This window comes from Gracilinanus agilis, chromosome 5 (genome assembly GCF_016433145.1).
Source record: "Gracilinanus agilis isolate LMUSP501 chromosome 5, AgileGrace, whole genome shotgun sequence".
Lineage (NCBI taxonomy): Eukaryota > Metazoa > Chordata > Mammalia > Didelphimorphia > Didelphidae > Gracilinanus > Gracilinanus agilis.
In genome coordinates this window covers 143683077-143699790 of record NC_058134.1, presented here as the reverse complement: position 1 = coordinate 143699790, position 16714 = coordinate 143683077, and the positions used below count along the sequence as shown (strand labels likewise).

General features: G+C 36.7%; 1 protein-coding gene across 1 annotated transcript in view; it reads left to right on the top strand.

The window, feature by feature from the left end:
• ZNF277 (zinc finger protein 277) overlaps positions 1-16714 on the top strand; it is a 162985-nt gene that overhangs the window by 117952 nt on the left and 28319 nt on the right. Inside the window, exon 5 of the mRNA XM_044679041.1 lies at positions 6085-6176. Within this exon, the coding sequence (XP_044534976.1) occupies positions 6085-6176 (92 nt within the window). The remainder of the gene's footprint in view (positions 1-6084; positions 6177-16714) is intronic.

Sequence of the window (16714 nt, the reverse complement as noted above, 5' to 3'; positions counted from 1 at the left end):
AGGATCTACAAAAGATATCAATAAAACTTTAAAAATGAAAATAAAGAAGGAGGTGGAAAGAAGGCTAGTAGAATGAAGGAAAACAAAGTAAAAGTCAGTGGGTTTTCATTGTTTTTACAGTCAAAATAAAAATATGTATAAAACAAGCACAAGGTAGTTTCCTGGAAATTTTTGGGATAGGCATAATGATACTATAATTATGTAGAAAGTTGTAACGTTAAGTTTGGATTTCTTTACATTCAGGAATGGACAAACCTGTCTATAGGAGTAAAACCATTTTTCCTTCTTTAACCAGGTTATATTGTATGGCTATATATAAATATAATACCTATAGACCTCACTTCTGTTCAATGATGGGCTAACTGACCAACCTATTAAGAATTCAAATGACAGCTATCTCACCCTTTGCCTCCAGCACAGATTCAAAGCAAAATTGAGAAAACCTAAGCTAAACTGTTTAAATGAATTATATAATTATTTCCCTGATTTTGGTGATTATCTACAATATTCTAATAGAATGAAGCTGCTTCCTTCCCTATAGCATTTTTCAGTCTAAATTAGGCAAAATAATTACCATGTGGAATGACTCTTATGAGAATGAGGTTATGATCCAGAGAAATGGAAGCCAGAGTTCTGATTTCTTGCCTTTTAAAAAAAAATTGTATACTGCCTTTCCACTAATGATATAGTACGTAGAATTTTCCAGCAGTAAATATTTCTCACACATAGCAGCAAAACAATGAAGTAGTAAAAGAAATAGAAACAAAAAATGCATTTAGAAAAAGAAAAAGCACAAAAATTTTGTACACAGAAGTATTACTAATTTGGGAGTTTAAAAAATTTTTTTTCAACATAGAGCTAAATTTCACCATTATCTCCTCTGTTGCCAAAGGATAAGAGGCTGATGATTCATCAAAAACAAACATTTGTTTGGGCCTTACTATGTGCCAAGCCCTGGAAAAAGAAAGAAAAAAGGAAAAACAAGTCCCTGCCATCAAGGAACACACATAGTAATGAGGTAGATAACAGATATATCAGAACTTAAAAGATAAAATAGTTGGTTGAATCTTATCCCTCACACTCAGAAGAGAAGCAAAATGGCATCACTGGTGAAATATTTTGAGCTGTGCATGAATCCAATTTAAGTGAAGCGTATCTAGGCAAAGTGATGGAGACTCTCATTCTGCCTTCCAGAGCCATCAAAGACAACAGGCTAAAATACAGAATAGATGGAAGGTTAACCTTATTGGAGATGGCACTAGAAGCAGGAGAGACTAAGAAAAGCTCCTTAAAACTTAAAGAAAGCCAATGATTCTAAGAGGAGGAAACTGGTACAGAAAACATTGCAAGCAACGGCAAACAGCCTGTGAACAGAGGATGGAGACTGAACATGGAGTGTCATATTCAAGGAAAACTTGTGTGGATCTGATATGCATAAGGAAAGCTTAAGAAGAGGTCAGGAGGTAAAGAGATTCAGCCAGAGAACTTTAAATTTGTTCCCATAGGTAACAATGAGTCACTGAACTTTATTAATGAGGTAGGTGAAGGTAGCATCATCACTTTGGCAGCTGGATAAAGGATGGATGGGAGCAGAACAAGGCAAGCAGATCAATTAAAAGGCTACTGTGGTATAGTCCAGGCAAGAAACAATGAGGTCCTGAACTAGGTTGGAGGCTGTGTCAGTAGAGAGAAGAGGACAGAAATAAAAGATGTTGTGAGAGAAGAGTCAAGAATGATATCAAAGTTTCAGACCTGGGTGTCTGGAAGGGAGGTGATGCCTTCGTTCACAAGGAGAGGGTCAGGGAAAAAAAATTTTAAGTGCTCTGTTTTGAGTTTGAAATGTTGAGCTTAAATGCCTTTGGGACATCCCATTTGATTTGTCCAACAGGAGCTCAGCAGAGAGATGAGACCTGTATACAAAAGTCTAGGTATCATCTTCATAAACATAATATCTGATCCCATGAGAAGTTGGATCGTGAAAGAGAATCAAGAGAAAACAAGAAGGCTTAGGACAGAACCCTGTGAGGGGCACCCACAGTGGGTTGAAGATCCAGCAAAAGAGATGGAAGTATGACCAGATTAAAACAAACAAACAAACAAATAAATAGGTAAGCAAATAAATAAATGGATGAATGAGTGAATAAGTAAGAAGTAAATAAGACTCAGATCACCTATTGGGATTGGCATAAGAAATCAATTAGGGAGATGGCAGCTATGGCTCAAAGGCTAGAGAGCCAGGCCTGGAGCCAGGAGTTCCTGGGTTCAAATCTGGCCTCAGACATTTCCTCGATGGGAAAAATCACTTAACTTGCTATTGCCTAACCCTTAACACTCTTCTGCCTTAAAAACAGTGCATCATATTGATTGTAAGGTGAAAGATAAGGATTTTTAAAAAGAATCAATTAGAGAGAAGGAATAGGATTGCTTTATTGTAAAGAGGGCACAATTGAAATTAGGTAATATAGAGTAACCCTTCTACCCGGTTTAGTAACTTTATTCACCAGCATGTGAGTAGAGTTATAGAGTATCTAGAAAATGGGTGGATAGTGGCATAATCCAGGGTTTGGATTTGGCAAGGCACAATCAGTGATAAGACCAGAAACTAAGGTATTAAAGAATAAAGGATAGTATAAAGTCAAACTGGTTCACCAAGAAGTCAGGATTGGGAAGGAAGGAGAGTATATGATAGTTTGGGATAGTCCTGATAGACTGAGGGTTTCAAGTTCTCAGCAACAGTGAAGAATAGGTTTAGAAAGAATGAGGCACAGGGAGAGATGCAAAGATAAAAAGCTTACAAACAAATAAGAGAAATTTTGAGCATGGAAGGGGAATATTTGTGAGTGGGCTCTAGAGCAAGGATATGATCACTTCCATATAGAACTGAGGTGGGGTAGCCCAGAAATTGTTTTTGAGGGAATATCCAAATGGATATGAATATATTAAATTATAATAATTTAAAATTTAATAATTAATCATATAATAGAAAGATGGAAGGAATAAAAGTAGAGAAGATGATGAGCCTGGCACTGAATTTATTGAAAAAGGAGGGAGAATCACTCTAGGATAAGTAAAGCTACCAGTATTTGGATTGGGTAATAAATTTGGATAGGACGAACTCCAAAAAAGAAAAGCTTGCCAAATGAAGGCACTAGAGGGAGAGTCTGCAAGTCATGATGTGAACAATGAAAATTCCAACTTCCCCTCTGTGGTCACTGATTTGGGATATGAGTGAACATGTAATATGTACTGGAAAGGATAGACAGGAATTCAGTGTTATCCACAGGGATCCAGTTTTCAGTACCAGAATATGGTAGGAGAGACAGAGGTCAAGAGCATGAAATCAAGAAAAATTTAAAAATGAAAATAATTTTGTTAATTATGGAGTAAGCATCCAGAGGGCACAGTGGAAAGATCAGGCAGATCTAGAGTGGGATATGGTGGAAGTAGAGTTGAGAAGGAAGAGAATAAGGGAACATACTACTGAGGTTGGGCAGAACTGAGCTGAGGCAGGGGATGTTCTTCATAAACCAGGTGCTTATTCCCCAATTGATAAATGGGCAAGGGACATGAATAGGCAATTTTCAGATAAAGAAATCAAAACTATCAATAAGCACATGAGAAAGTGTTCTAAATCTCTTATAATTAGAGAAATGCAAATCAAGACAACTCTGAGGTACAACCTCACACCTAGCAGATTGACTAATATGACAGCAAAGGAAAGTAATAAATGTTGGAGGGGATGTGGCAAAATTGGGATATTGATGCATTGCTGGTGAAGTTGTGAATTGATCCAGCTGGATGGCAATTTAAAACTATGCCCAAAGGGCTATAAAAGACTGTCTGCCCTTTGATCCAGTCATACCACTACTGGGTTTGTACCCCAAAGAGATCATAGGGGAAAAGACTTGTACAAAAATATTTATAGCTGCACTCTTTGTGGTGGCAAAAAATTGGAAAATGAGGGAATGCCCTTTGATTAGGGAATGGCTGAACAATTTGTGGTACCTGCTGGTGATGGAATACTATTGTGCTCAAAGGAATAAAGAACTGGAGGAATTCCATGTGAACTGGAATGACCTCCAGGAATTGATGCAAAGTGAAAGAAACAGAACCAGGAGAACATTGTACATAGAGACTGATACACTGTGGTAAAATCAAACATAGACTTCTCTACTAGCAACAATGCAAGGATCCAGAACAATGCTGAGGGACTTATGAGAAAGAATGCTATCCACATTCAGAGGAAGAACTGTGGGAGTAGAAACACAAAAGAAAAACAACTACTTGAACACATGAATTGATGGGGATATTATTGGGGATGTAGATGCTAAACAAACCCTAGTGCAACTATCAATAATATGGAAATAGGTCTTGATCAATGATATATGTAAAACCCAATGGAATCAAATGTTGGCTACGGGGAGGAGATAGAGGGGTTTGGGGTAGAGGGGAAGAACATGAATCATGTAACCATGTAAAAATATTCCAAATTTTAAAATTAATTAAAAACAAATAAAAATAAGCCAGGGCTTGCTACCTCTTGCAGTAGAGAAAAGTAGAAATGAGTGGGAATATACTAACCATTAGGAAATTAGTCTAGGCCAAGTAACAGTAAGATTCACTCATAAAATCAAGTGACCAGAGGGTTCAAGATTGCATTTTGTTTTGGTAGAGCCCCTAACTGCTTGGCTATGAATATGGGGCAAGCCAGCCGGTGTTGAGGCTAGTTGTGCCCTCAAGCATGTTCAGAAACCTAATGAGGAGGGAGAAGGTGGCCTCTGTGTTCCCATTATTCCCTTTAGCAGGTCCAGAAGTCTAGTGTATTATTTTGTTCCATGAGTCTTATCAAGAGGCTAGATGTGGTTTCTTTTAGTTGATTATTTTTTTCATAAGTTATATTTGGTGATTTTGTAGATAATATGTCATCCAGTGAAATATTTATATTATAAATCAATCAGGTATACATCGAGTGCCTGTTATAAGCTCAGCACTTTGTCAGGGACTGTAGACACATGAAGACATGGTACCCTTAAGCAGCATATTAGTCTTTGGGGAGATATTCTGTGTACATAACAATGAGTATGTAATGTATGATATTGTATATATTAAAGTGTGAAATTATGTGGTGAGAACAATAAATTAGGAAAAAGAGACTTGATCAACAGGGCTACGTGGAAGAAATCCTGATTTGAGCTTGGCCTTGAAAAGTTGGCTTCATTTATATTGAGGGAAAGTATTGGCATAAAAAGCAGGATGCAAGAATGAGAATCATCTTTGTGACATATTGGGGAGACCAACAATGACTAGAGTTTAGATGTGTTTTGGGGAGTAGATAGGACAGGATTGGCTTTGGAGGTTTGTGAAACCACACTTGGGAAGGCAGATGAATTTAGACTTAAAAGAGTAAGAAACCAGGAGGAAGTTTAGCAGAGGTACTTATATAAGATAAAATCATCTGGCAGTAGTACGTAGGATGCACAAAATCGGGTAAAAACTGCCATTAGGGAAGGTAGTATAGTAATTTTTTTGTGATGCCATGAAGGCCCATTCTAAATGCTTGCAGTCAGAAGGAAGAAGGAGGGAGGGATACAAGAGACCTTTTAAAGCTGAAATAAAATCAATAGGACTTGATGATTGACTGACTGCATATGGAGGAGGAGGAGGAAGCAGCAGAATGAATCAAGATGACTCTCAGGGTGTTTAGCCTGGATAATTATAGGAGGATTTGTTAGTGGTGACAGCAACCGGGAAGTCCAGAGAATGAGCTGAGCTGATTTGGAAGCGAAGATGATTAGTTCCATTTTGAACATGCTGAGTTTATGGTGACCGTGGGACATTGAGATGGAAATGTTCAGTAGGTAATTAGAGACTGAAGACATGAACTTAAGCAAGAGAACATTGCGGAAGGTGGAGATCTCCCTCTGTGTTCTCACCCCAACTTCCTTCCATCCACACTCAATTTTCATTTATTTATTTATTTACTTTGCAGGGTGGTGCTATGACAAGACAGGTAAAAAATAATTCAGAAATATTTAATCATGGATTTGCTATCGTCAATCAATCAAATATGTCTTTGTTTTATAGAAAGAAATCCTAGAGCAGCAACAGCATGAAAGATATGATACCAGCTTCCGTGGAGTGTGTATGTTTTGCAATGAAGAATTCACAGGAAACAGGTTTGAATTTTGTATATCTTTCTGTTTATATATTCTTGTGTATGTACTTACATGTGGTCTGGCTCTGTAGAATCTTTCAACAGCATCCACTAAAAATCAATTCTCTCTCTCTCTTCCTCCCCTCCCTGCCCCCATTCTTTTCTTTAAAAAACAAAACAGACAAAAAATGAGGAGATGATAAAATACCTAATGATCTGGTTTCTAAAACTTTGTTATTTAACAAAGTTGTGTTGAGATACACCTACCACATAGCCAGCAAGGTGCAATAGTTCTTTTCTTTTAACTTCTCCAACCCTCCAGAGCCTTAAAAAAGAAATGGATTATATACTGGGTATAGAGTTGTTCAATTCAAAGATAAAAAAGAAAGAACCGCTCCTTCCTAAATAGGATTTTTTTTTAATGAATTGACACTGGGAACGTTAATCTTTAAACAATAAAATTCAACATCTCTCAACCTACAGAGCTGTCTCCAGCAGTGAGTGCAAACAAATTCACAGGAATATAGCTTAAGTTGTGACTATAGAGATTCTCAGTGGAAATGACTAGACCAGAAGCAGCATCACCACCCATACTCCTCCAGAACCAACATCACCACCTCTCATCACCTGTTGCCAATCCATCAAGGTCAAATAACAGACACTGATTCTGCTCAGCCACACTCACACTCAGGGTAGAAAATGAAGACTCTACTCAGAATCAAGAACCAGAAGGAAAGAGGGCTAGAAACTTAGTGAGAGCCAGCACTCTCCATTTCCCTACCCCCTCTCCCCCACCTCAGGGCAAAGACCCAAACCCAGCCAAACAGCATAGCCACCAACCTCGGAAAGTTTGGGGATGGCCAGCACCCAAATCTCAAGAGGTCTGTGCATCTGGGGAAGGGGACAAGAATAAGAAGAGAATCCCGATATAAGTGAAGGAAAAATATAAGAAAAAGGCTAAAATACCAAAACATCTATGGAGAAACTGAGTAAATACCTAGCTCACAAGTAGATAAACCAACCAAAAAAAGGATGAGTAAAACCTTAAAAGTGAGACACCAAGCACTTCAAATAAGTGTTACAACATAAAGGAAAATTAACCAAATGTTTCCTCTTGAAAGCGAATGAGATGGACTCTCCAGACATCATGGAACTAGCAAGAAACTTAAGAAAGATTCAAAAGAGATGTAAAATTCTTCAAAAAATAAGCTAATTATAAATTTAGGTCATAAAGGAGGAATCTCAACATAGAATCTAAAAACAATGTTATTTTGCATATATCTATAAATTAAGTTTAGGCATCTTCTCAAGGAAAACTCATTTTATTGTCCTTGATCTGAGGCTGTGACTACTCAGGATTGAGAGAGAAGAAAACTAAGTCAATTCTTAGTATGATTTTGACTGAATTCAGGGTTCTTTCTGACACAGTGAGAATGGCATTTAAGTTGGTCTTTTTAAATGTTTCAAAAAATAGTCTTGAAATTCTGAAAATAAAAAGAACTGAAAATGCTTATTTGCAAAAGACAACAGGACTGGGGCTCTAGCTGAAAAGTCTTTTGGTTTACTGAACCAGTAAAGACTTATTTGAGGAATAAAATTTTGGAAGTAAAAGAGGCCTTAATACTAGAAGGACCAGAATTTAAGAATACCTTGAAGGATAAGCTATATCAGTTGATGCAGTAATTTTTTTAATCTATAAAGAAAATAGAGATAGTAGGGTAAATATTTTTATTTCAGAGTTGTTGGGGTTTTTTGTTTTGTTTTTTGTTTTTGTGTTAGTTGGCATGCCAGGGCCTTCAAATGTTAAAAATCACCCGTTTTGTTTTACAAATGAGGAATATGGTTCCCATCATCATCTCGCTGTATTCACTGGGAGTGGGTCTGATCAAAAAATGAAATATAATCAAACTAATCAGAGACCTGAGATTAACATGAAAATGAATTTTTAAAAGCCTCCAAAAAATAAATCCCTGTTTTCTATCGTAGGGATTGCTTAGTTGGCTATCTGAGAGACCACACCAACCTAGATGATTTTTAAAGACTCTTTGCTAATTTGTTATTTTTTTTTCCATTTACTGACTTAAATATTATGAAGTAAGGAAGCTTAAAAGCAAACATAGGGGGGCGGCTAAATGGTTAAGTGGATTGAGAGCTAGGTCTAGAGATGGGAGATCCTGGGTTCAAAGGTGGCTTCAAACGCTTTGAACTATGTAACCCTGGGGAAGTCATTTAACCCCCTTTTACTACCCGATACCCTTCTTCTGCCTCGGAACCAATACATAGCATTAATTCTAAGACAGATGAATAAATAAATAAATAAAAGACAGATAGATAAATAAATAACTAAAGGCACTTGTATGTGCACGAACATGGATCCATATACTATCATTAAATTTTAAACCCTTCTATATTTTCTTCCCTATACAAAACATTGAGGGCAGTGGGGAAGGATTATAACAAGAGAAGACTCTAAGCACAGCATGTGCTCCAAATATAAAGCACACTAACCCATTTAAAACAACTTCAGTGGCAGAGAACAAAGAAATAGAGAGTACTGGTACAGAGAAATTAAGAAGTAGGTCATACTCAGTTAAAATTTAGATATGAGATTGTGTTCAAATCTGAGTGTTTTAAGAGAATACAAAGTCCAGAGTCTCACGCAGTAAAAAACACCACCAGTATTCACTTGGGGCTCAGAACATCCAAGTCAGCAGAGAGCATTGGTCTCTTTCCCTTTGCTCCCATTTCCAATCATTTGGCAAATATTAGTTTCAACTTTACAGCATCTTTTGTAATGTCTTACCTTTTTATTCCTTCACTTCCGCTTCCCTTATTACCTCTCAATTGAAATATCAAAATAGATTCCTAATCCATCTACAGCTTGGTCTAACTCTTATGCAGAGCTCCTCATAATATTCCACTCTTCCGAAGACTTCTGTGTCTTCCAGTTGCCATGCTCACCATCTTGCCTTTCTCTCTTTCTCCCCTCCATTCTCTCTTTCTAGATTTATTTCCTATTTCATGCTTTTCTTTCTAGCCAAACCCAACTATTTGCCATCACCACCATGCCTCTGTTCTCTTGGTACCTGATATTGCCCACTTGGCTGTGATCTTTCCCTTATATAATAATACCATTTTGCAGTTTTGGTACTTGTATTCCACTTTGTGCTAAATTTACCTTTGGACATGTGTTATCTGTTCTCTTCTAGACTGTAAATTCCTCAAGGGCAAAAACTGTTTCTTATCCATCTTTGTATCTCTCCTAACACTTAGAACAAATAAAAGTTAAATGAATAACTGGATGAGTACAACAAGCCAATTAGCTGTAGCAGTAAAAGGGTCTATTCTCTTGTCATTAACTATATGCCTAATCTTGCCCAGCCATCTCGATATTTATGCTATTATTAACAGTTGTGACCCTGTCATGTTCATGTGTTTCAATGCCAGTCCATCAATACTACTCCCAGAAAACTTTACATCTTCTTTTCACATTCAAAGGAGGAAATATTTATTTTAGTGAGGGGAATTTAGAACTATAGGTTCATATCTTCACAGGATATATATCAGTCAATCAAGCATTTATTCGTTTTTATTAATTAACTTTATTTATTGACTATCTTCTAGTTGCTAGAGGCTGTGCTAACTGATGAGAATATAAGGAAAAGTAAAAGAAAAAGAAAGTTCCTGTTCTCAAGGAGCTCACAATCTAATGGAGCAACAACATGAAAACAACCACTTACAAATAAGCTTTCTAAATTGGAGATAATCAATAGAGAGAAGGGACTAACAATAAGGGGGATTAGGAAAGCCTTGCAGAAGACACTATTTTATCTGGATCCTGAAGGAAGCCAAATAGAGGTCAGGGAGAGAATTCTGGTCATGTAGGGAAAACTAGGGGAAGATGCCCAGAGTCAGGAGATGGAGTATCTTGGTCAAGGGACAAGCAAGGAGGTTGGGTCACAGAGTATATGGAGGATGTCATGTGTAAGAAGATCGGAAAGGTAGAAAGAAGCCAAATTATGGAGGCCATTAAAAGCCCGACAAAGAATTTTAGACAGAAGGGGAAGGAGAAGGGAATAAGCATTTATATAACTCCTACTATGTGCCAGGTAGGGTGCTAAGAATTTTTTATCTCATTTGATCCTCACAAAAACTCTGGAGTTATGGAGCACCTACTCTGTACCAAGTATTGTGCTAAATGCTTTTTACAAATCTTATCTCATTTAATATTCACAACTCTGCAAGTACTTTCATTATTCCCATTTATAATTGAGGAAACTGAGTCAAATAGAGGTCAAGTCACTTGTCCAAGAAAACCAAGTTGGAAAGTATCTCTAGCTGGATTTGAACTTGGGTCTTCCTGACTCTAGACCCAGAGCTCCATCCATTTTACCACCAATAGACTTCAGTTTTTTATATGATCCTAGAAGTAATAGGGAACTGCTCAAGTTTAATAAATCAGGGGATGATAGAGTCATACCAGCACTTAGGAAGATCACTTTAAGAAGATGGACAAGTTTTTTAAATTAGTGCACAAGCTCCATATTTCTTGAGAAAATATGGTGTAAGGCAGATAATTCTGGACATATAGTCAAAAGCACTGTATTCAAGTCCAAATTCCACTAGTTTCTATGTGAAAATTAAGTTTCAAAGTCTCATTTCTTCATATAACAAATGATATATACATTATTGTAAAAATTTTTTATTAATACTTTTTTAATAAAATGAAGCAACTTCTTTTCCCATAAGCAAGTGCCCATCTTAATTTGTTCACATAAAAATCCCTTATCACTTACGCCAATAAATATTAATATTTGAATAAATGTTAAATATGTTAATATATAAATGATAAATATTGGATTTACTGGCAAGATGATTTAATCACCTTGTTAATACAAGGTAACTGATATAAAATTGTTATTTACGTTGTTTAAGCTGAAAGATCCCAGCCAGTCAGCTGGCTTACTTACAATGTTTGATTTCTCATTTAGATAATATAATCCTATCATCTTTTTATCTCCAGAAGGAAGAATTTTCTTCTTTGTAAGGGAAAAAAAAAGATCAAAATAATTCACTAAAGAAATAAGTTTTCTTCATCCCCTTTCTTTATACCTCACTCATTCTCACTAGTATTGGCAAGAAAATAGTCTTTGTCACAAATGACAGTTAAAACTGCCAATTCTTCAGCATTTTAAAGCTCATTAAAGATACAGTAAGAATAACTCCACCTAGTCACCATGGGAGAGGCTACTGTAGCTAGTGTTACACCTGCCTTACAAAGTTGTTAAGAGAACCAAATGAGAACAAGTCACATACTTTGTAACCATGAAGTACTAAATGTATGCTGATAATAATATTCCATTTACTAGTGCAATTCCTTCCCTTCCATTTTTCCTCTGATAATTTCCCACCAAAATGAGGGGAGAATTATGTCACGAAATCTTAACTTTGTCTCCGTTCTTAGCAGGGGAGTAAAAAAATCTGAAATCTTTTAGCATCAGATGCTATACAGATTTCTTAAAATTTCTTCCTGCCTTCAGAAGTTCCACATGTTCAAAAAAAAGTCATTGAATAAAAACTTGAGCCCAGCTGATTTGAGCAGCTTCCCACAGGTTACTTTCATTCTGAGTCCTGCCAGCTGAATACCTTCAACCTAGGGCATAACTGCTCCTTCCCTTATCTGTTTAATTTGGACTGATTCCAAAAGTGCATTGAAATACTAGCATTTCAGCCCAGTGGAGACAAAAGAAGGACAAGGGAAGATGAAGGGGGCTAAGGCACAGCAAAGTTTAACAGAGAAGTGAGTGATAATTGTTCTTATCTCTCTACTTCAATCTATGCATGACACCTAAGTACTCATTAATTTAAGTTTTTATCTACCCAAAGCTCCTTCTGTCAGGTCTGTAAAATGTCAACAGAGAAATAAAAATACCACAGAAGAGGGGGGAAACTATGGAAGGAAATCACTTTCTTTAAGTGTAGAAGTGGGAAAATATGCGAATAAAAGCATTAAGTATTGATCTCCAAAAATTCCGAAGTCTTTTTGAATTGCTTGATTCTATGAATCCTTTAGCTCATCAGAATGATCTGCACAAAAGATCAGCTGTAATTGTGTATAAATGTAGACTTGTGGACCCCAAGAGAAAATCTTATATGGCAAGAGACTGAAATGCTGGCTGAGACAGTTATAATTAGGAGATGAAGCTGACTTTGTGATAATGATGAAATGGAATCAGAAACAGAGTAGTAAACTTGGACACTTAAAATATCATGCTTGATTGAATAACATCAAAATGGCCAATATGGAAGGAGTAAATAAAGACAACCTCTTCCCCCAGATCAAAAGATAATCTCATTAAATTGTTAGAAGCCAGGAAGTTATGGGATCACGTGGGACAAGCCAGGAAATAAAGGAGGCTGACACTTTACCTTGTTTCTCCCACTCATCTCAAGTTGAAAGATTGTCTTAAAGGGACTTTTACTGAACTTGAAGATTAGGTCTGAAGATGAAGAGATGCCTTAAACATCCTACTCTGATATCTCAGCAATGTAGAGCGGTCATGGGTTCCCAAAGGCTCCACCAACGAAACACAAACTCTGATATGTCTGTTATAATAGAGAGCTCCTGGGTACAGTCCCAGCAACAGTCTGTGGCTGCTTTCTGAGGAACAGTCTAGCTGAGTACCAAGAAGCTCTTTACTAAGAGTCTTAACTGTGAGAAATAAATTCTTTGGCCTTGGGCAATATGTGAATAAAAAAAGAAAAATACAAAATGGCCCTCGGGCCATTGTAGTTCTGCAGGGATGGCATCAGTGAAAGGAAAAAGAGGACTGAGTGTTAAGGATTAGTCACTTTTTAGGCTATTCCCATGATTCTAGATAAACGTTTCAGTGTAACAGGCCATAGTCTCTTTTCCTTCCCCATAACTTGGAAGAATAAATACATCAAGAGAAACTTATTTTGTAGATCAGAGAGCAAATAAGTGCACAGCTCACCTTTAAGGCTATGTAATTCTGTTACCAGAGAAGAAAGAAGCACAAACTTGGACTCCTAATCCAGACATGGTGCAACAATTCATGTACTTCTGGTGCATTTATGTGGCCTCTAGTTCATCTCTTACTGGCTGGTCAGCATACGCAGGACATTGTTTAATAGTTGCTTTTCTCTCCAGGGGCACTGATGGATGTGGTACATTGGTCATCTCTTCTGCCTGGCAAGTCTCCCTCATCACCTGCTTCACTGATTTCTAATGCTCTTCTACCCCAACTACCTTGTGTTTAACTACATCATGTTTATTTTTTTACTTATTTTCTCTATACTTATATGTGAAGCTCTTGTCTCCTCCATTAGAACATAAGCTCTTTTTAGGATAGCTAGGTGGCATAGTAGATAGAGTGCTGAGCTAGGTGGCATGGTGGATAGAGTGCTGAGCCTGGAGTCAGGAGAACCTAGATTCAAATATGGTCTCAAATACTTCCTAGCTGTGTGACCCTGGACAAGTCACTTAACCCCAATTACCTGACCCTTATTCTTCTTTCTTAGAGTTGTTACTAAAACAGAAAGTAAGGGTTCAAAAACAAAAACAAAAAACGCATAACCTCTTTGAGAGAAGGAATTATTTCGTTCTTTCTCTTTGAATTTCTAGTTCTTAGAATGGTGCTTGGTGCATAGTGAGTAGGTAATAAATACTTTTTGATTGGTTGAATGATTCAGTATTTATTCTGCATGTTTTTATTCTATATAAACATATAATACATATACATACACATATGCAAGCAGATTCTCCCAATTGAATGTAAAATCCTTGAGTGAAGAGTTAGTTTCATTACTGTCTTTGTATGCTAGCACCTAGCATAGAAACTATCATGTGGTAGACATTTAAGCAATGCTTGCTGGTTGATTTTATATTCTTAGAGATACATACTTTTCATATTTTCTACAAACCTTTATTAGGGGCATTGTTGATAGAGTTGTAAACTGATCTAACCATTCTGGAAGGCAATTTGGAACTATTCCCCAAATTGTGCATACCTTTGGATCCTATAAAACAGTGATTCCCAAAGTGGGCGCTACCGCCCCCTGGTGGGTGCTGCAGCGATCCAGGGAGGCGGTGATGACCACAGGTGCATTTCTCTTTCCTATTAATTGCTATTAAAATTTTTTAAAAATTAATTCCCAGGAGGCTAAGTAATATTTTTTTTCTGGAAAGGGGGCAGTAGGCCAAAAAAGTTTGGGAACCACTAGTAGGCCTGTGTTCCAAACAGATAATAAAAATAGGGGGAATCATAAAATATAATTTAAAAATAATAATTATGGGAAAAGGGCCTGCTTGTACAAAAATATTTATAGCAGCTCTTTTTGTAGTGGCAAAGAACTGGAAATTGAGGGGATGTCCATCAGTTAGGGAAAGGATGAACAAATTGTAGTATATAGTTGTAATGGAATACTATTGTGGTATAAGAAATAAGTAGGATGATTTCAGAAAAAGCTGGAAAGATCTGCAGGAACTGAAGCAAAGTGAAATAAGCAGAACCAGGAGAACGTTGTACACAATAATAGCAACATTAGACAATGATTATCTGTGTAATCTTGGCTATTCTCAGCAATATGGTGATCTGGGACAATCCTAAAAGACTCATGATGGGGAATGCTGTACTCCTTCAGAGAAAGAACTTTTGGAGTTATCTTTCACATCTGTGTACTTATGGTTATATTTTGGGGTTTGGGTTATTGCATGAGTGTACTCTTACCATAGTGGCCAATATGGAAGTGTGTTTTGTATGACAATAAAAATTCCTTTAAAAAAACTTTATTAGGTATCTATTGTATGCAGCATACTAATGGAAATGCAAAGTTTGGAAAAGGCAGATCTCTGCTCTTGTGAGGTTATAATCCTAGAAAAACCATGTGACCATGGGCAAGTCACTCACTGGACTTCTTGTAAAGTAAGGATACTGATAATATTTTCAGACTGTCTAAAAGCACCTACTACGTGCTAGGCACTGTGCTAAGTGCTAGAGATTCAAAGGAAGATAAAAGATCCCCTCCTTATTCTCAAAGGGCATAATAGTCTGATAGGAGAGATAACATACAAATAACTATGTGCAAACAAGATATATGCAGGATAAACTGGAAATCATTTCAAACACTAAAGCTTAAGGAGGACCAGAAAGGTTTCTTAAAGAAGACTCAGTTTTAGCTGAGACTTAACTATTTTTCTCTTGAGAATAAAATACTTTATAAACCTTAGAAAGGTGGGTTCTTATAATAATCATTAATTACTGTTCCTGGATAACTCAGGCACATTAAAGGGAGCCTTGAGGCAAAATGAGATAGAAATCTGCCAAATGTACTAGGGATGGTTGACCAGGAGGAGAGAAGCCTTAGAGGGGTTATGATAGTGGTATTCAAAGTCTTTGAAGGATTGTCACATATAAAAGGGTTTAGATTTGCCCTAAAGGGTAAATCATTGGATTTCATCTTCCCAGAAGGGAAAACTTTCTGAGAATTTGAGCTTTCCAAAAATTCAAAAAATTGCAAAAGATGTTGTGGGTTTCCTTTCCCTAGAGGTCTTGATGCACAACTGGGTGACTATTCTTTAGGGATGTTGTAGAAGGTATTCTCAGACTACAGTAGGTTGGACTGAATTGGTTGTACTGAGACTCTGTGATGGCATACTGAGAAAAATTGAAATTCACAAATGCTTCATGTTGCATCGGAGTGAGACATACTTTTTTCCTATTTGATTTTAAAATTAAATTTAATTCAAGGCTTTTGTCTTTTATATCTTAGTCATTTTAATCAGCCCTTCAGGACTACGAAAGACAATTAAGGAAAACCTCCAGTAGAGTAGTCTATCTTTGTAGTTTACTTCTCTGTCAAGAAGTGAAGGTACATTTTATTATCTGTTCACTATTTGTCAATTTCTGAATTGTCAAATTCATAATGCTTTTAATAATCTTTTCATTTATATTGCCTTCCATGGCCAATGTGGAAATTGTTTTGCTTGACTATTCAAAAATTGTCAAAAAGGTTTTATTTTATTTTGTTTCTATATGGAGGGGAGCTAGAAGGGGAAGAGAGACTAGCTAGAGGGATGGAAAATATAGAAATAAAGGAAAAGAAAAGAGTGTCATTAAAGCATTTTAATGCACAGAAGAAAACACAAGAAAAAAAAGAAGGAACCACAGAGATATAAAATAGAGCTGAAGGTTATATGTTAATTCATCATAAAATTAAAAAGCATTTGATTCCTACAATACTTTCACAGTTTTATATGTATTTCTCTTCTATTCCGCTATGTATATAGAAATGCTCCCTTTATTATGGTGTTTAAATTCAAAATAAAAAACTCTCCCAAAAAAGTGTCAGAGAGATGCAAAAAGGGAGATGGAGCCAAGATGGTGGCATAGAGGCAGCAACCCAACCAAACTCTCCCAAGATTCCCCTCCAAACAACTTTAAAATAATATGTCAAGGAAGCAGGGCCAAGGTAGCAGAAAAGAGACGGGGACCCATCTGATTTCTACCAAATTACCCTCCAAAAAACAATGATATAACT